Raw genomic sequence first — 20,543 nt, 5'->3', positions numbered from 1 at the left:
GTTGCTAAATTCCTAACAGCCGTCCTCTCGCACAAGAGACGGAACGGAATGTTAGCTGATTATTGATAGTTATAAGAATTTTCTATAATGACATCAGATATTGATTTTAGTGTAGTGCCTAAAATTTTTAATCTTAATCTTAAACTTTTTCTTATGAATGGCTAATATCTGTCCTTGTGAGTTGTGAACTGTGTTATACTACTTGTGGCTTGTACGAGTCCGCTGTTTTATTTGATTTGATTTGTTTTGTTGTGTTGTGCTTCATGATGGGCGTAAAGCCGAATAAACATTTTGATGATGAGTAAACCAATCGCTGTTCATATTTTTCCTATGAACCGCCATAGATTTCCCCCCATGGTGTTCTGGTTGCTACTGATTTTTTTACTCCTCTCCCACACGTCATATATTGCCCTTCTCACAATCTGATTGGCTGCGGGAAGCTCCTGCGGCCAATCGGAAGCGGCGCCAGACGTTCGGATCCCAAAGAACATTTGCAAACCGGAACACTCACTTCCAGGTTTGCGGTGTTTCAGGAGGCGAAATGCTTGGGTCGCAAGGCGTTCGGGAACCAAGGTACAACTGTAGAAGTATTTACCGTATTTTTTGCTCTGTAAGACTCACTTTTCCCCTCCTAAAAAGTAAGGGGAAATGTGTGTGCGTCTTATGGAGCGAATGCAGGCTGCGCAGCTATCCCAGAAGCCAGAACAGCAAGAGGGGTTGCTGCTTTCGCTGCGCAGCGATCCCTCTTGCCGTTCTGGTTTCTGGGATTCAGAATATTTTTTTTCTTGTTTTCCTCCTCCAAAAACTAGGTGCGTCTTGTGGTGCGTCTTATAGAGCGAAAAATACCGTATTTTTTTCTGGTAGGGTTTGTATGGTTTTGCCATGGCCTCTGGCTAGTACAACAAAGCTTATTTATGGTGCGCGCCCACCCCCAAAAAGCCCCCGGGAGATACTTGGAAGAGGGGGGTGTTTGCTTTGGGTGAAGCGTCCGGGAAATCTGATTCCCACCAGTGCTGCGGAAAGGCTCTTCCAACAGCTGTCCACTTTCCCCTTTTCTTGCGAGGAATCCTATTCTGAATAAGGGGATTTCCCTTAAAAAAAGGGAAACGTTGACAGCTATAGCTCTTCCATCCACCCTAGAATTCCCCCCGGGACAGGAGACGGGGCAGTTACTCCGGGGACACAGTTTGGAAACCACCGAGCTCGCGGCTGCGAGGGCAAATGCAGCGCCTTTTGCCACCCTACCCAAACCGCCCGTGAGCAGGGAGCAAAATACGAAACACGGACACAGGCAATAAATAAATTTTGAACACACACATGACGTCCATGCAAACATCTATAGGTTCGTCAGCAGGGCTGCAAAACGCCATCACCCCCAGAAAGCTCGGAGGGCGACGTTGCTCTTCCCCTTTTCCCAAAAAAGCAAGTCTCTCCTGGGGTGTTGGAAGCGAGCCGGTTTCCTCGCTTTTCCATCCCTGCTCACCAAGTCGTCATCCGTCCCCCCCCCCTCCGACCTCCCGTCCGTCAAGGGGCTGCCCCAAAGACCTAGGATCCTGGGGGTCTCCCTGCACCGCCCCCCCCGGAAAGGGAACAGAGAAAGGGCTGAGACCTGTTCAACGAGCACCTTGTTCGGTTTCGCGACGCCTTCAGCTCCTTCTTCTCCTCCTCCGAGTTGTCGGCCACCGACGTGTTCTCGTCGTCTTCCTTGTCCTCCCGCTTGATCTCGCTGGTGCCGGATGAGACGCTGGCCCGGCCCAGGCCCCCCGTCAAGCCTGGAGAGGGAGTCAGACGGGCAAAAGTGAGAGACAAGGCAGGGGACCAGAGCCTTCGAGTTCTCGGCGCATCTGCTGCAGCGCAAGAGCTAGAAATTTGCCTTTCTTTTTAAAAACCAAAAACGAAATTTCTCCCTCCAAACCTGAAACTTTTATTTCAGGGGTTAACAGGGATTTATCTACTTGCACTTTGACTGCTTTCGAACTGCTAGGTTGGCGGGAGCAGGGACCGAGCAACGGGAGCTCACCCCGTCATCGCGGGGATTTGAACCGCCAACCTTCTGATCAGCAAGTCCTAGGCTCTGTGGTTTAACCCACAATGCCACCCGCGTCCCTTAGTGCTGGATTTACGTATAAGCTAAACAAGCTACAGCCCCGCTCTCTTGGGGCCCCCAAAAAATTCAAAACCACTGGATGTACATTTCCAAAATACAAGATAAAAAACAAATAAAATAAAACCTACATCCAGCAACAGTGTTTTGTGTTGTGTGGGCTCCTAGGAGGTAAGTCATGGCCTCCGCCTGCTAGCCTGCTCCCTAAAATATCACAGGTTTGCTTCTTTCTATATATGGCTTGAGATACCCATTAGGCCCATCAATGGCCATACAGAATATATTAAACACAAAAAACAGTGGCAATTTGTTGTGGACAAAGGGCAGCTGGACATATAAAGGGCCCCATGACCTTCAGGAGCTTAAAAGGTAAAGGTAAAGGGACCCCTGACCATTAGGTCCAGTCGTGGCCGACTCTGGGGTTGCGACGCTCATCTCGCTTTACTGGCCGAGGGAGCCGGCGTACAGCTTCCGGGTCGTGTGGCCAGCAGGACTAAGCCACTTCTGGCGAACCAGAGCAGCGCGCGGAAACTCCGTTTACCTTCCCGCCGGAGAGGTACCTATTTATCTACTTTCACTTTGACATGCTTTCAAACTGCTAGGTGGGCAGGAGCAGGGACCGAGCAATGGGAGCTCATCCCGTGGCGGGGATTCGAACCGCCGACCTTCTGATCGGCAAGCCCAAGAGGCTCAGTGGTTTAACCCACAGCGCCACCTGCGTCCCTTCCAATCCCCATGTTACACCCCCCAAACTACATCACGGTTACATCATGAAAGGGGAGGTCTCAGAAATCTGAGCATCCTGGACCCTGCCCCATGGTTCCCCAACCTTCGAACCGCCAACCTTCTGATCGGCAAGTCCTAGGCTCTGTGGTTTAACCTACAGCGCCACCTGGGCATCTTCACCCGGTGTGCAAAACGCGCCGGGTGAATTTCGGCCAATGTTATATATATCGCCCGCCCTAACGGTCCTCCTGGACCAGAACGCCGATTTAGCTGCAATCCCTGCAATTCAAGGAGGTTCAGATAGATGCTCCTCCGTTGCCCCGGCAAGAACGCCAGGACGTTTGAGCCCCATGGGGAGGAAAGAGGACGGCGTGGCGAAACCCGCCACTCAACCTTACCGCTGAAGGCATCAGAAGACTGGCCTCTGCTGAGGTCCGGGAGCGAGCTGGGCTGGGCTGGGAGAGGGCCGTGATTGTGAAGGAGACTGGGGTTGCTGGGAAGGCCGTCTTCCGAATGGCCCCCCGCCACCTGAAAAAGCAAAGGGAGAGCCACGCGTTATTTTTTTTAAATAGTTTTTATTTATATGAAGCTGAGTGAGAGATTTTACTTTCTTGGGCTCCATGATCACTGGAGCTGGTGACAGCACTCACGAAATTAAAAGACGCCTGCTTCTTGGGAGAAAAGCAGTGACAAACCTAGACAGCATCTTAAAAAGCAGAGACATCACCTTGCCAACAAAGGTCCGTATAGTTCAAGCTCTGGTTTTCCCAGTAGTGATGTATGGAAGTGAGAGCTGGACCATCAAGAAGGCTGATGGCCCAATAATGGATGCTTTTGAATTCTGGTGCTGGAAGAGACTCTGGAGAGTCCCATGGACTGCAAGAAGATCCAACCTCTCCATTGTGAAGGAAATCAGCCCTGAGTGCTCACTGGAAGGACAGATCCTGAAGCTGAGGCTCCAAGACTTTGGCCACCTCATGAGAAGAGAAGACTCCCTGGAAAAGACCCTGATGTTGGGAAAGATGGAGGGCACAAGGAGAAGGGGACGACGGAGGACGAGATGGTGGGACAGTGTTCTCGAAGCGGCCAACATGAGTTTGACCAAACTGGGGGAGGCAGTGGAAGACAGGAGGGCCTGGCGTGCTCTGGTCCAGGGGGTCACGAAGAGGCGGACACGACTAAACAACTAAACAACAAATTTATACTTCTCAAGTTTACACATTTCGTGACAGTGGGACCTTGGTTCTCAAGCGCCAAAAACCCAGATGTGAGTGTTCCGGTTTTCGAACGTTTTACAGAAGCCGAACGTCCCACACGGCTGTTTCTGGGGCGCCTGCGCCAATCAGAAGCCGCGCCTCGGTTTCCGAACCTTTCGGAAGTCAAACGGACTTTTGGAACAGATTAAGTTTGGCGCTTTTGTTTTTGCTCTTTATTTTTTGAGGCTTTTTCGGTTCATTTGTTTTTGTGCCTGTATGGAACCCAGTCCAGCTACCAACTGAGTGATTGTGTTCCTGCGGAAATGGATAAAAGCCCCCCATCCAAACAATGACTGTCATCAGTGCAGGTAAAGGAAAAAAAGTGTAATTTTAATTTTTATCATCTACAATACTGTCTTATTTATTTTATAGCACAGCACACTGATTATAGCTTTCATTTTATGGATCCATGGTCTTGTTAGATAGCAAAATCCATGTTCAATTGCTGTTTTAGGGGTTGTTTTTAAAAGTCTGGAACGGATTAATCCGTCTTGCATGACTTTCTATGGGAAAGCGCTGCCTCGGTTTTGGAACGCTTTGGTTTTGGAACGGAATCCATATTCAGTTGCTGTTTTAGGGGTTGTTTTTAAAAGTCTGGAACGGTACAATCCGGATTGCATGACTTTCTGTGGGAAAGCGCTGCCTTGGTTTTGGAACGCTTTGGTTTTGGAACGGGTTAAGTTTGAGAACCAAGGGACCACTGTGTAACGGTTTGAGCAACCTAACTTTCATTACAGGGGGAAAAGAGAGAATAAAATATTATCATATATCAAAAATTCGACACTGCAAAAGGATGGGCTGGCAGCCTCGCCTCGCCCCTTACCAGGTTCGAGTGCCGATTGGCGATTGGCAAGACAGAGGCGGGAGGGAAGGATTGGCTGAGACTGCCCACCGTGGTGCCGTGAGCCGACGCCGCCGACGCCAGCAAGTCGTGGATATCCCTGTGGTTGCTCTGCCCCACCGCGTGGTTCCGGAGGACGTGGATGGCTTCGTCCAAGTGGTCTTCCATCTTGTTTTGCTTGGGGGAGAGAAACGAGAAAGGGTATCAGCCAAGCTGGTTTGCTCCTTGCTCCGGAGGGTAGGACTCGAACCCATGACTCCAAGGGACGAGGAAGGAGATTCCCACTCAGCGTGGTGGAGGTTTTTAAGCAGAGGGTGGGTGCCCATCTGTCAGCGGAGATTGCTGCATTGCAGGGGGTTAATAATAATAATAATAATAATAATAATAATAATAATAATAATAATTTATTCATACCCTGCCCATCTGGCTGGGTTTCCACAGCCACTCTGGGTGGCTTCCAACAGAATATTAAAATACAATAATCTATTAAACATTAAAAGCTTCCCTAAACAGGGCTGCCTTCAGATATCTTCTAAAAGCCAGATAGTTGTCTATTTCCTTGACATCTGAAGGGAGCCACAGGGAGGGCGCCACCACCGAGAAGGCCCTCTGCCTGGTTCCCTGTAACCTTATTTCTTGCAGGGAGGGAACCGCCAGAAGGCCTTTGGGAGATGGACCCGGTGTCCGGGCAGAACGATGGGGGTGGAGACGCTCCTTCAGGGATACTGGACTGAGGCCGTTTAGGGCTTTCAAGGTCAGCACCAACACTTTGAATTGTGCTCAGAAACGTCCCGGGAGCCAATGTAGGTCTTTCAGGACTGGTGTTATATGGTCTCAGCAGCCGCTCCCAGTCCCCAGTCCCCAGTCCAGCTGCCACAATCTGGATTAATTGCAGTTTCTGGGTCACCTTCCAAGGTAGCCCCACGTAGAGCGCATGGCAGTAGTCCAAGCGGGAGATAACCAGAGCATGCACCACTCTGGCCAGACAGTCAGCGGGCAGGGAGGGTCTCATCCTGCGTACCAGATGGAGCTGCCCTGGACACAGAACTGACCTGCGCCTCCATGGACAGCGGTGAGTCCAGAATGACTCCCAGGCTGCGCACCTGGTCCTTCAGGGGCACAGTGACCCCATTCAGGACCAGGGAGTCCTCCACACCCACCCACCCAGATGGGCAGGGTATAAATAATAAATTATTATTATTCCCGCATCAGAGTGGGTTTAGGCCGGATGACCCAACTTTACGATTCTAGGAGTCTATGAATCACATCACGAGCTCCCTTTTCCGGAAGCGGAGGGGAACGGGAAGGATGCTTACCAAAGTATGAAGTGTCCCTTCGTAGCTTGGGGATAAGGCACCCTGTCCGCCAGCCCGGGGCCACTGCGAAGAACCTAGGGGAGAAGGAAAATAAGAAAGTTGGTGCCAGGTGCCCAGGACAAAACACAGAGGATGCTGGCAAGATTTCTTTCTTTCGTAAAACACTTACAAACTTTAAAAAGCAACCCCGAGGCTGCTTTCAAAGAGAGCCAAGCCACGACGTTGTCGGTGAAAATAATAATCAAAAGCCGCAGTGTAAAACCGTGCAAAGGTAATTCAATTTAATGGGAGATTAAAATAAACGCCAACACCCAACAGGTCTGAACGTTTTGCCTGAGCAAAGTCCGCCTTCTAAAAAGCAATTACAGCGGTGCCTTGGTTCTCAAACGCCTTGGTACCCAAACGTGGAACCCAAACTCTGCAAACCAAGGAGGAAGTGTTCTGGTTTGCGAACTTTTTTTCAGAAGCTGAACATGCTCCGTTTTGAGTGTTACGCTTCCGATTTGAGTGCGATCTGCTGTTTTTGCTATTTATTTTGCGTTTCTGTTTTGCATGACTGCAGTACAGTGGTACCTCAGCTTACATATGCTTCGGGTTACAGACGCTTCAGGTTACAGACTTCGCTAACCCAGAAGTAGTGCTTCAGGTTAAGAAATTTGCTTCAGGATGAGAACAGAAATCGTGCTCCAGCGGCACGGCAGCAGCGGGAGGCCCCATTAGCTAAAGTGGTGCTTCAGGTTAAGAACAGTTTCAGGTTAAGAATGGACCTCCGGAACGAATTAAGTACTTAACCCGAGGTACCACTGTACACTGTTTATTGCCTTATTTTATGGATCGACGGTCTCGTCAGATAGTAAAATCCATGTTCAGTTGCAGCTTTAAGGGTTGTTTCTAAAAACCTGGAACAGATCAATCCGTTTTGCATTGCTTTCTATGGGAAAGCACGCCTTGGTTTTGGAACGCTTTGGTTTTGGAACGGACCTCCGGAACGCATTAAGTTTGAGGAGCAAGGGACCACTGGAATAGCCTTTTTCTTTTTAAAAAGCCTGTTTCTTTAGGGGGTTGGTCCTAATCTCGTGCTCTAGGTGGGCACTCCAGGACCTATTCTAGGGTTGCTACATAAACCCGCCCCCCCCTGCAAAAAATAAATAAATGCAAAAAGCTCACCTGTTATTCCCTGAGGGGACCCCACCGGTGTGGATGGGTTCGAAGAGAAATTATTGCTAGAGTGATCTGGGGAGTAGATCTGAAAAAGGGGGGAACAAAGTCAACAAGAACACTCCAGTATTGGGAGTACTACAATATATCCAAAACAATCTGTTTTATGCAGCTATAATATATCCAAAACAATGGGGAGAAATTGGAAGGATCTCGAAAGCGAAGATGGACAGGGACTGGAAGGTGTTTAAAGGACACTTGCAAAACCATATTGAAAAATCAGAAGTCCTGTTAGAATAAACAAGTTCCGTTTTAAATACCGGAATACTGAATAAGATGGATAACAATGTGCAATAGAAAAAGAAGCGTGAAATTAGGTTAAAGGTGCGTGAAAGAAGGTAATAGAAGTGGAAAGAAATTGCAATTGAGTAGATTGGAAGTCTAACACAAGGGTGGGGTGGTGGATGGTGATGGAAAAAGGAATTATCTGTGGGATTGAGTGTAGGTATGTTTGAACCTTTTTAAGGATTGTATGAAATGTGTGTTTGTATGCTTGTATATTTGCAATATATGTGCATTAATGCCGAATTATTTTAACAATAAAAACTTTTCCAAAAAAAAAGGAGAGAAAAAAAGCAACAACGAAAAGGTTTTGTCTTCTTTCCGGGATCCAGGCAAAGAATACGGGGTGGGCCCTTTTATTCCCCCAAAAGGCAAAGCTTCTCTTAAATTTTTTGGGAAAGTAGCACTTACCGAAGCCAATGCTTTCCCAAGCGCATCTCCTGAACTTCCAGCAGTGGTTCCTCGGTTACCTGGCACAAGAGGAAAGGAGGAGGGTGAGGGAGGAGGAAAACTGGCGCACGCGAAAGGAGAATTGCCCGTGGAAATGTGGAGCCAAGGCAGCTGCTTTGATCAGGCCCGATTCATTTTAAATACTCCAGCAGGGATAGATTTATTCGGTGTTTTTTTTTTCTGGGGGAATACCCCTAATCGTTTTGTGAATCTCTGTACTTTTGTCCATTTACTGTCTTTATTTCCCCCGATTTGAACTATAAAATGGTGGTTTTCTTGAGCCAAAACGAGAGTACCCCCCTAACATTTTTTAAAGAGAACTGGATTTAGGAACACCCGTTACCCAAAGGCTAAAAAGGGAGGTAAACATTGTGGCAAAACCAAATGGAAACTTTGGACGTCAAGGGAAAACAGGCCTTCTCGTGACAAGAAATAACTAGAGTCGTTTCACGGTCACAATTGATAATCGCCATCGTTATTAGGCTGTTGCACCGGTTGTCGAGCTAATGGAATAGAATAGGGAGAGAAACGAAGGTTCGTAACCGAAAATGCAAAAATAAAAGCCGAGGGAAGAGAAGAGAAGAGAGATTAATAGCCACTGGGGTTTTGCAAGCGGGGTTTTGCAACAGGTTCATTGCAGGGTGAGGGAGATTAGCACGTCCTGCGTTTCAAGCCCCTTCACCCGTGTGTGTGTGTGTGTGTTTTCTCACAACAGAGCCCCTGGCCTTTCGGAGCCTTGCTCCGACCACGACGCCCCTTCCCGCCCCGTCCAAGTAATCCCCTCCTCCTCAACTTGTGCAACGGGTCTGCATTTTGCTCCACGATTGCTTCTTTATTTCTGGGTCTGTGTATGTGTGTGGAATTTGCACGCTCAGAAGCGAGCACCCTCCACCGTCCCGGGTGCAAAAATGAAAAAAAATGCATCGCTCTCCCTGCAAAGACGCCGTCCGGTTACCCTGTGGCAAAGACAGGCGTGCTGAAAGCACAAATCATATTATATATATACCGTATTTTTTGTTTTATAAGACACACTTTGCCCCTCCTATAAAGTAAGGGGAAATGTGTGTGTGCGTCTTATGGAGCGAATGCAGGCTGCGCCGCTATCCCAGAAGCCAGAACAGCAAGAGGGATCGGTGTGCAATGATCCCTCTTGCTCTCCCAGCTTTGCTTCGCTGGAGAGGCGCTGTGCAGAGAGGGAGAGAATATTTTTTCCCTTGTTCTCCTCCTCTAAAACTAGGTGCGTCTTATGGTCAGGTGTGTCTTATAGAGCGGAAAATACGGTATATAAAATAAACCTTCCGTTTCTCCTCCCGCTTTGCTGGAGAGGCTGAGCAGAGAGGGAGAGAATATTTTTTCCCTGTTCTCCTCCTCTAAAACTAGGTGCGTCTTATGGTCGGGTGCGTCTTATAGAGCGGAAAATACGGTATATAAAACAAACCTTCCGTTTCTCCTCCCGCTTTGCTGGAGAGGCGCTGAGCAGAGAGGGAGAGAACATTATTTTCCTTGTTCTCCTCCTCTAAAACTAGGTGCCTCTTATGGTCGGGTACGTCTTACAGAGCGGAAAATACGGTATATAAAATCAACCGGCTTCCAATTCCCAAGCAGAGGGAGGCTGCGTGCTTGCAGCCGCCGTACAAGGGGGGAGGCATTAGCGCCGGACGGCCCCTAGACAGCGGCTTAGACCCAAACGCATCTATTTCCGTAGCACTAATGGCTTTCCGACACTCCCCAAGAGATTAACCTACATCCAGCAGAAAAGGACGAGAATGGGAGGGGTGGGGGTGGGGGGGCAGAGTGCCGGCAGAAGGAAAAGGCCGGAAGAGGGGGGTTTTTTTGCACCTGAGACAGGTGATGGAAGGGAAATAAACCTGCGGGGAACCTAGGTTTATAATTGCCCCCAAAAGATGCTAGATTGTTTTTCTGTGCCACAACTGCAGCTAGAATTTTGTTAGCCAAGAACGGGAAAACACAAGGAGTCCCAACAGTGGAGGAATGGCAGATGAAGATGATGGACTTTTCGGAGCTAGCCGACCTGACCGGAAGAGTCCGCTACCAGAAGGAGGAGGAGGAGTACCAGAAGGAACGGATGAAATTCAAAGACTATTTATCCAAATATGCTAAGATAACTTAATTGGAAAAACTTGCAAATACCAGATAGGCTTAGGATTTAAATATGCGACGTTAGAGAATAATATGTTTAAAGTCAAAATGGAAACAAAGAAAGATGTTAAGTGATTAAGTTAATTTTATGAGAAAATTGGTTTTGGAAAACCGTTACAGTGATATACACTGAAATTCAGCCAGGGGGGTCACTTAACAATGCTAAGATTGCTAAGATTGGATCAAGTACAGTTAAGATGTATGTATGTTTGTTTGTTTAATTTTTTTTGGAAAACCAATAACTTTTTTTGGAAAAACCACAAACCTACGGGGAACCCCCCCCCCCGGTCCTTGCAAATAAACCGCCCCCCTCCCTGATTCCTCACGGACATCAGGGCAGCCGGGAAATTCGGTTTTCTGATCGTGAGATTTGCCGGCGCACGTTAGCAACGCTAAGCAGGGTCCGGTCCGGTTTCGGATTGGATGGCATAGCTGTCAACTTTCCCCCTTTCGTGCGAGGAATCCTATTCAGAATAAGGGAATTCCGCTTTTAAAAAGGGAAACGTTGACAGCTATGTTGGATGGTGCCAGATGATATCCTGAGAGTCCCTTATCCTGACGCTACGATTCGACGGTAGGCATCGAAGGGATCTATGGAAGCGGTCCAACCAAAACCAATTTTCTCTGTCCCGCCCTGTGTCCCAAACGCATCATTGCGCCTAGAGGCTAATCTCCGCTCAGTAGAAATATGGATCTGGCGCAGGACACTGAACTCTTGGCTTCGCCTAAACTCAAATCCCCCCGATCTAAGATTCCAAAAGCGCCTGGTCTAAAATGGTCTATCAAAAACTTCACTCTTGTGGTTTATCACCACAACAGCTACTCACTTTGGGTTTTAGTAAAGCTAACAGACTAATTTGTCAGCGCCTAAATGATATTGAGCATCGGAACAACTTGGCCACAATAAGGAAATTTTGCCCATGGTTTGGCTATTTTCCACCTTCCCATTTCGACGCTCCGGCACCCTCTCTGCATAACCGAGCTATCCTAAAATATAGGCGCGCTTTGACTCTCGCGAGATTGAATGTCTTGCCCCTGCCTGGACTTGAGGGACGATTCCAACAGATCCCACACGAAAAACACAAGCGCCTCCAACTTTGGCCTGCAAATTTCTGGAACGCAATCCTCAATTATCAGCAACAACAGGAAAAATAAAATAAAAAGGAAAGGGTTTGGATACGAACCCATGACGCTCTCCGTCCCGCTGATGGGGGGCGTATGGCTGGAGACTCCGTACTGGTTGGAGGCCGAGGAAAAGCCCGAGACCGAAGGGAGTCCGCCATTCACTTCTCCTGAATGCATCGGGTAGTTCTGCAAGGGGACAAAGGGGTCAACCGGTTTTCTTAGTAAAATTGCCCCAGAAGATTCCCGGACATTTTAGCTGCCATTCAATCATTTTCATCGGGCTATATCTGGGACGCGGGTGGCGCTGTGGGTAAAAGCCTCAGTGCCTAGGGCTTGCCGATCGAAAGGTCGGCGGTTCGAATCCCCATGATGACGGGGTGAGCTCCCGTCTTTCGGTCCCAGCGCCTGCCAACCTAGCAGTTCGAAAGCACCCCCGGGTGCAAGTAGATAAATAGGAACCACTCCAGCGGGAAGGTAAACGGCATTCCGTGTGCTGTGCTGGCTCGCCAGATGCAGCTTGTCACGCTGGCCACGTGACCTGGAAGTGTCTGCGGACAGCGCTGGCTCCCGGCCTCTTAAGTGAGATGAGCGCACAACCCTAGAGTCGGACACGACTGGCCCGTACGGGCAGGGGTACCTTTACCTTTATATCTGGGAAATTTTGTGCGTATGGACTTCTGGTGGTTCCCTCCCTGCGAGAAGCGAGGTTGCAGGGAACCAGGCAGAGGGTCTTCTTGGTGGTGGCGCCTGCCCTGTGGAACGCCCTCCCACCAGATGTCAAGGAGCTAAAGAACTATCTGACTTCTAGAAGACATCTGAAGGCAGCCCTGTTTAGGGAAGTTTTTAATGTTTGATGTTTTACCGCGTTTTTAATATTCTGTTGGGAGCCGCCCAGAAACCCAGCCAGATGGGTGGGGTAAAAATAATAAATTGTTATTATTATTATTATTATTATTAGTAAAGGTAAAGGGACCCCTGACCATTAGGTCCAGTCGTGGCTGACTCTGGGGTTGCGGCGCTCATCTCGCTTTACTGGCCGAGGGAGCCGGCGTACAGCTTCCGGGTCATGTGGCCAGCAGGACTAAGCCGCTTCTGGCGAACCAGAGCAGCGCACGGAAACGCCGTTTACCTTCCCGCCGGAGCGGTACCTATTTATCTACTTGCACTTTGACGTGCTTTCGAACTGCTAGGTGGGCAGGAGCAGGGACCGAGCAACAGGAGCTCACCCCGTCATTGCGGGGATTCGAACCGCCAACCTTCTGATTGGCAAGTCCTAGGCTCTGTGGTTTAACCCACAGCGCCACCCGCATCCCTATACCCCCCCCCCCCCAAATCTGTGCCATTACCATCCTTTCGTGCTGATGAAGACTGCTGAAGTTGCCGGATTGCGGGAGAGGAGAGGATGACGCTCCCAGGATGGCCCCGTAATTGGACTGGCTGATGGAGGTTGAGGAATTCCACAAGTCCGCCGAGTTGTGAAGTCCATCTGTGAGACGTGGACAAAGAAAGAGGGTTTCTTTTCTCCTCTCCATTAAAAAAAATTAAATAGTTATGCTTTTCAAATTTATACATTTCACTAATTTTGAAAAAAATACATTGAATTTGGCATAGCTCACTCTTGCCCCCTAGTGTCGCATTTGTGTATTGTGCTTTGCAACACGTTTATAAAGCGTTTTACTTGCAGCTGTGTAGCTGAATCCAGAAAGAGAGAGAGAGAGATAGATAGAAAGAAAGAAAGACACAGAGAGAGAGAGAGAGAGAGAGAGAGAGAGAGAGAGAGAGGAAGGAGAGGAAGAAATCCTCATTAAATGTTTGTAGCTCTTGTTCTCTGTGAAAATGGTTTTTTTTTAAAAAAAGTTTTGAAAATTACATTGAATTTGGCATAGGTTGCTTTCGCCATCTAGTGTCGCTTTTGTGTTTTGCGCTTTGCAACACATTTAAAGTGTTTTACTTGCAGCTGTGTAGCTGAGTCCAGAAAGAGAGAGAGAGAGAGAGAGAGAGAGAGAGAGAGAGAGAAGGAGGGAAAGAAAGAAAGAAAGGAATAGAAATAGACAGAGAGGAGGGAAAGAAAGAGAGAGAGAGAGAGAGAGAGAGAGAGAGAGAGAAGGAAAATTGTATTTAGGGCAGATCTGGGAACCATCAGTGACCCTCCCAAGATGCTGTCGGGACTCCCAGAGCCCAGTAGGTCTTGAGGCCGAGGGCCACTTTGAGTTGCCGCCCAGTAACAACCCGAGGGCCACAAATGCTTCCCCCTCCTGGCCCCTGGGGTCAGGGTCCCTCCCCGACTCGAATCCCCATGCTCCGGAGACCCACCTGGCAGGGGGGGTCGTACCTGGCATGTAAAAGGCTCCAGGGTAGACAGTGCTGGGGGCTTTGGATGGGGGGTAGCTGGCCGGTTCCCTGCTATAGTCGTCACCTGAGTTGGGTGGATATACCTGTGAAAAGAGAGGAAAAAAACGGGAAAAGTCGTCACCCATTTAATCCCCAGCCGGCAGCATCTGCGGAGTCCGTGCCGAGTGCGAATCCCGACCACCTCCGGAGGAACCCACGATTCCCGGGCCAAGGAGTTTTCAAAGTTTTATTCTGTTATTATTATTATTATTATTATTATTCTGTCCCCCCCTTCTTTTCCCCTAGAGCCAAAATGAGCAGGGCATCAAGAACAATTTAAAAATTATTAATAATTGGAGGCTCGCAGATCTAATAATAATAATAATAATAATAATAATAAATAGCTGTTTACTTGGTCGTTCTCCTATGTCGTAAAGGCTGAAATTTCAGTTCGGCGGAGCCGGGTCAAGATATTAACTGATACGCATGAAATTTCATATATAATCCCTTGTGTAGTAAGATAAGACCTTTGGAGCAGGCATTTTTTAAAAAAAGTTTTTTATGAGCCACCCTAATATGGATCCTTTATGCGCTCCACATTCCTTCTTAAATTGCACCCAGGGTGTTTTTGTGGGGGGGGGGGCGGACTAATTTTTTTGGGGGGGGGTGCGTATTCAGAAATGACCGATTCTGAGACGCCAAAAAACCACAAAACCAAAACTGGCATCACGAGTTTCAAAAGGAGCAGAATTTGGGCCTCCGGGAAGATTCTCAGACTCTTTTAAAATGACGTGGATCTTTCGCTCGCTTTGCATATATCACGGGGGGGGGGGGAGAGTGGGGAGAACGGTTCGCGCCCCCCCCAAGTTTTGATGACGACAATCTTGCACCCATGCTAAACAGCCTTTTTTAAAAAATGCTATTTTTTAAAATAAAAAAACCCCCACCCAACATGAATTTGCAGGGACCCAAAACTGAATAATAATAACAAACGATTCCAAAATCGTACACGCCCCCCCCAAGTTTCGACGGCGAGAATCGTGCACAGCCTTAAATTTTAAAAAAATGCTTCTTTTTTTAAAAAGCCACCCAACTTGAGGTGGGGGCGAATTTGTAGGGAACCAAGGAAAAATAATAATAATAAACGATTCAAAAACCGTGCACGCCCCCCCTCCAAGTTTCGATGGCGAGAATCGTGCACCCATGCTAAACAGCCTTTAAAAAATCGCTTTATAAAAAACCCACCCAACTCAAGGGGGACGGAATTGCAGGGAACCAGGAAAAAATAGCAATAATAAACGATTCCAAAATTGTACACGCCCCCCCCTCCAAGTTTCGATGGCGAGAATCGTGCACCCATGCTAAACAGCCTTAAATTTAAAAATATCTTCTTTTTTTTAAAAAACCCATCCAATTCGAGGTGTGGACGGATTTGCAGGGAACCAGGAACAAATAATAAAAATAATATGATTCCAAAATCGTATACACCCCCCCCTCCAATTTCCAATCACGTTTTTTTTAAAAGGATCTTGCACCCAGGATAAGCAGCCTTTTAAAAATGATAATATAATCTTGCATTTATTTATTTTTTTAAAGCACCCAACTCGAGGGGGACGGATTTGCAGGGAATAAAATAAAAATACGATCTCTTCCCCCCCCCCACATTTTTTTCCCCTGCAGCGTGTTCTGTGTACTGGAGCGAGAGGTGCAGGGGTTTTTTTTGGGTGGTGGTGGGGTGAAGAGGGAGAAAAAAAAGAGAGGGGAGTTCGGAGCGGGGGGAACCGTCGCCGTCTGCAAAGAATAAGAAACCGGGCAAATTGCATTTTCCTATAATTTGATTACATAGCAGGAGCCGGGGAGCGGAGCAGGAATAATAGCTCCGTGCCATCTGCCAGGGCTTGGCAGGCTGCCAGATTTGCAGGCAGCTGCGCGGGGATGGGGGGGGGGGCGAGGAGGAGGAGGGGGGAGGCCCCCCAAAATAAAATAAAAAAGAGGGTGGAGGCAGTGGGAAAAGGAGCAGCGTCAAAAACAGGGGGGTGCAAAGGGAGAAAACCCCAATATAAGGGGAAATCTGCAAACAGGAGGGTGTGTTTGTGCATGCAATGGCAATGTGTCGTCGTTTCCCCCCCCCCCCGAAAAAAAAATTCTGCAAACTGAAGCAAGGATGATTCCTTCGCGGGGAGAATAAAATAACTATGCAGTTTTCGAATCAGAGAAAGGAGAATTCTTTGCAGACTTGCCTTCTGTGGTCTTTTTTGGGGGGTACCCCAATTGACAATGTGTGTCCCCCCCCAAAAAAAAAATTCTGCAAACTGAAGCAAGGATGATTCCTTCCCCCCCTTCCCGGGAAAAAAAAAATAACTATGCAGTTTTCGAATCAGAGGAAAGGAGAATTCTTTGCAGGCGTGCCTTCTGCGGTCTTTTTTGGGGTACCCCAATTGACAATGTGTCCCCCCCCCCAAAAAAAAATAATAATTCTGCAAACTGAACAAGGAAGATTCCTTCCCAGGAAAAGAAAAATAACTATGCAGTTTTCGAATCGGAGGAAAAAAGAATTCTCTACAGGCTTGCCTTCTGCGGTCTTTTTTGGGGTACCCCAATTGACAATGTGTCCCCCCCCCCAAAAAATTCTGCAAACTGAAGCAAGGATGATTCCTTCCTGGGGGGTGGGGGTGGGAAATAACCATGCAGTTTGCGAATCGGAGAAAGGAGAATTCTCGGCCACTATTGCCTTCGTCTTTTTGGGGGGGAGGGGGATAAGATTGGGGGGGCAGTTGTGGGGCTTGAGGGTTTCATTAAGCACACACCCCCAAAAATGCAAAATTCTGGACATATACCCCCTTCCCCATATGCGGAATATAAAACAGAAAACTCAGGCGCAGAGGCGTAATAATAATAATAATAATAATAATAATAATAATAATAAAAATAATAATGTATGCTGCCCTATAGCTCTCAGGGTGGATTGCGAGATAAAACTGCAACGTTAAAAACAGAAAACGCGCCGTCGAATTAAAACGAAAAACTAACCCCAAATAAAAATAAAACACTTTTCAAATGGGACCTGGTAGAACATGAATGTTTTCGCCTGGCCCCTAAATGGAGGGGCCAGGCGAATCTCCCTGGGGAGAGCATTTTGCAAAAGGGAGCCACCACAAAAAAGGCCCTGCTATCGAGTTGTCCCCATCCGGACCTCTCCGGGGGGAGGCACATGGAGAAAGGCATCTAAAATAGATCTCAGGGTCTGGGATCCCTTGATTCATAAAGGGATCCCTGTTTCCCACCATGGTCCCGATATAGAGCTTTAATTCCCGCACCCCCTTTCCCTGCCAGGTGCCCAAATGTCTCCGGCCGGCCCTGCCCACTGCCCGCCGCAAGGGCTTCCCTCCCGATCTCGCCGCATCCCCAACGTTTGCAACCTGCCGGGCATTCGGTGACATCACAGAAGCCCGGCCAATGGGAGGCCCAGGCCGTTCGCGCGCCCCTCCCTTTGACAACACAGGGGAAAAACACACCCCAGTTGCGGCCGCCTTTGCCAGAGAGTAAAACGGAAAAATGGCTTACCGAAGAGGGAAGTCCTGGAGGAACCTTCCGGACTTTTTTCGGCTGTCCGTCTGAATTTGGGGTGCGAGGAGGAAGGGGGGGGGGAAAGCGGGGAAGCATTAGCAAACATAATTAAATAGCCATTCCTAATGTGGCAGATTAGATTTCATAGCGCCAGGGGTGCCTTCTGCCAACCGAAGCCCCCCCCCAACCTGTTGCACCCCAGATTTATTCATTCTTATTTCCGTATTTTTCAGTCTATAAGACGTCCCTAAGACACCCCTATTTTGGAGGGACTCTGGTTTAAGAAAATGGGGGGAGATACTATCCGTGTATAAGACGAGCCTAGATTTTGAACATTATTTTAGAGTAAAAAAACACTGAAAAGTACGTTATTTTATTTATGTGATGAATTCATAGAGCACCCCAAACCCAAAGGTCTTGGGGCGATTCACAAGCACATCTCAAAAGATTACAAAATGCAGTTGGGGTTTTAAAGGGGCTGAACGTTGCTGCTCTAAATAATCTATAATATTATAATAATTCATATTCTGATTTCATTCTGCGAACCGCCCTTGAGACCCGCGGGTGGTGTATAAATTCAGTGGGAAAAAATAAGTCTCTGAGCCAAAGTCCGACGGATTTATTACGGGCGCGAGCCCAGAGGCCACGATCCGTTTCCAAAAAGGTCCCCCGAGACGTTTCGCTCTTCCGGTTATGACCACACGGCTCGCTATTTCGGGACGGGCTGGGGGTATTTTTAGTATTCCTGGTTTCGGTGCTGTAATCTCAAGGGTTTCGCTCTCGAACTCAAGACCCGTAAACTGCATAAAAGAGACTCCAAATCTTGTTCTCACGGGGGGGGGGGCGCAACTAGATGTCCCAATGAGAACCCCCCCCCTAAACTGCATATTGCTACCTGTGTACAGTGGTACCTTGGTTCCCAAATGCCGAAAACCCACAAGTGAGTGTTCTGGTTGTCGAATGTTTTTTGGTAGCCGGACGTCTGACGCGGCTGTCGGCTATTGTTTCCGGGGCGCCTGCGCCAATCAGAAGCCCCGCCTCGGTTTCTGAACATTTCAGAGGTCGAACGGACTTCCGGAATGGATTAAGTCTGCCGCTTTTGCTCTTTATTTTGCAAATTTGTTTTTTTCGGTTCATTTGTTTTTGTGACTGTGCGGAACCCAGTTCAGCTACTGATTGATTGATTGATTGATTGTGTGACTGTGGAAATGGATAAAAGCCCCCCATCCAAACCATGACCATCATCAGTGCAGGCAAGAAAAAATAATAATTTTTATCTTTATCATCTACAATACTGCTTTATTTATTTTATAAGACAGTACATTGATTCTTGCTTTCGTTTTATGGATCAATGGTCTCGTTAGATAGCAAAATTCATGTTCAATGGCTGTTTTAGGGGTTGTTTTTAAAAGTCTGGGGCGGATTAATCCGTTTTGCATGACTTTCTATGGGAAAGCAGCGCACCTCGGTTTTGGAACGCTTTGGTTTTGGGACGGACTTCCGGAACGGATTAAGTTTGAGAACCAAGGTACCACTGTATCCCCACAGCTTGAATTTCCAACGGTTATCCCTTCTGCCAAACCTCGAATGCCAAAATACGAAACCCCCACTCAGCCCCAGGAATTTGGAACAGGGAGTCACACAGAGACACGGCAGCCTCTTGGGTGGATAGTAATAGTAATAAATAATAAGAATAAGAATAATTTATAGCCCGCCCATCTGGCTGGGTTTCCCCAGCCACTCTGGGCAGCTTCCAACAGACTATTAAAATACAATAGTCTATTAAACATTAAAAGCTTCCCTAAACAGGGCTGCCTTCAGATGTCTTCTAAAAGTTTGGTAGTTCTTTTTCTCTTTGACATCTGGTGGGAGGGCATTCCACAGGGTGGGTGCCACTACCGAGAAGGCCTTCTGCCCGGTTCCCTATAACTTGGCTTCTCGCAGTGAGGGAACCGCCAGAAGGCCCTCAGGAGATGGACCCAGGTGTCCGGGCAGAACGATGGGGGTGGAGACGCTCCTTCAGGGATACTGGGCCGTTTAGGGATTTCAAGGTCAGCACCAACACTTTGAATTGTGCTCGGAAACGTCCTGGGAGCCAATGTAGGTCTTTCAGGACCGGTGTTATATGGTCTCGGCGGCCGGATAGGGGCTCCGGAATCCAGGAAAGTTTTAAATATCCTCTTTTTTGGTGTGGCACAACCTCCTTTGGGAGACGGGTCCCCAAAAGCTCGGCACTAAGACCCCGCAGGCCGGAGGGGGCTGGGGGGGGGAGAGAGAGGCATTTTACGGAGTGAACCTGCTCACGGCCAGAACAGGTGGATTTCATTAGTTCCAAGGCGGGGTATGAAAGCGAAAAACGGGGGGAGGGAAAGGGGCAGGAAATTGTGCAGGAGGGAGACCGTTGGGGGGGGGCAGCGTGTGGTGTTGCGCAGGCAGAGCGGCCCCACGCCCCTTTCCAGACAGGGAATGTTCATGGGATTTTATTATTTTTTTTTTTTTTTGCACACACAAAAAAATGGTTTTGCAAGAAAATGCCTCTTTGCTGGGGGAGGAGGCAGGAAGAAAGGATAATAGGGAATTTTGCAAGAAAATGCGTCTTTGCTGGGGAGGGAAGAACAGGCAGAAAAAGGATAGGTTTGGGGGCATTTTGCAAGAAAATGAGTCTTTGCTGGGGAGGGGAGAACAGGTAGAAAAAGCTAGGTTTTGGGCATTTTGGAAGAAAACGCATCTTCGCTGGGGAGGGAGGCACAGGCAGAAAACAGCAAAGGCTGCTGCCAGCCAGAGCTGGATGAAACGATGTTTCGACTCGGTGCAAGATGCCTGCTCTTGCCAACTTCTGGAGAATCTCGGTTGTGATTTTATTTCCGGGACGGCAGGTTTCTAGACGTCATTGTGCCGAGAAAACGCACTGAAAAGGGCAGCTATTGAAGGCTTGGTTTATTTGGGGGTGGGGTATTGTCTGCTTCCTCGACTACTGCCGCCCCGAAATAAAGCAAAATAACTTAGGCAAAGTTTAAAAGGGGGGGGGGGGGGAATGAAGCTTGCTTTTTTTTTTTGCACATGGCTGAGTTCTCCAGCAAGCCTCCATTCCAGAGATTCCTTTCCCGCAATGAATGCCAGATGTCTGGAAGCGGAGCAGAGCGTTTCCTGTACGCACCTCTCTCTCT

General features: G+C 48.2%; 1 protein-coding gene across 13 annotated transcripts in view; it reads right to left on the bottom strand.

The window, feature by feature from the left end:
- The window catches only part of TCF3 (transcription factor 3), an 86,947-nt gene that overhangs the window by 11,182 nt on the left and 55,222 nt on the right, over window positions 1-20,543 (bottom strand). For 8 of the 13 annotated variants that reach the window (XM_028713824.2, XM_028713821.2, XM_028713822.2 and 5 more), the window contains exons 8-17: window positions 17,374-17,423; window positions 13,811-13,913; window positions 12,825-12,964; window positions 11,538-11,664; window positions 8,155-8,213; window positions 7,411-7,489; window positions 6,244-6,317; window positions 4,910-5,104; window positions 3,229-3,358; window positions 1,625-1,772 (exon numbers count right to left, since the gene is read on the bottom strand). In XM_028713824.2, coding sequence (XP_028569657.2) covers window positions 1,625-1,772; window positions 3,229-3,358; window positions 4,910-5,104; window positions 6,244-6,317; window positions 7,411-7,489; window positions 8,155-8,213; window positions 11,538-11,664; window positions 12,825-12,964; window positions 13,811-13,913; window positions 17,374-17,423 — 1,105 coding nt within the window. Of the gene's footprint in view, window positions 1-1,609; window positions 1,773-3,228; window positions 3,359-4,909; window positions 5,105-6,243; window positions 6,318-7,410; window positions 7,490-8,154; window positions 8,214-11,537; window positions 11,665-12,824; window positions 12,965-13,810; window positions 13,914-17,373; window positions 17,424-20,543 lie in introns of all 13 variants that reach the window. The other 5 variants (XM_077921855.1, XM_028713816.2, XM_028713815.2 and 2 more) reach the window with 1 other exon arrangement.

Source organism: Podarcis muralis, chromosome 18 (genome assembly GCF_964188315.1).
Source record: "Podarcis muralis chromosome 18, rPodMur119.hap1.1, whole genome shotgun sequence".
Taxonomy (NCBI): domain Eukaryota; kingdom Metazoa; phylum Chordata; class Lepidosauria; order Squamata; family Lacertidae; genus Podarcis; species Podarcis muralis.
This window is presented reverse-complemented; position numbering and strand designations above follow the sequence as displayed.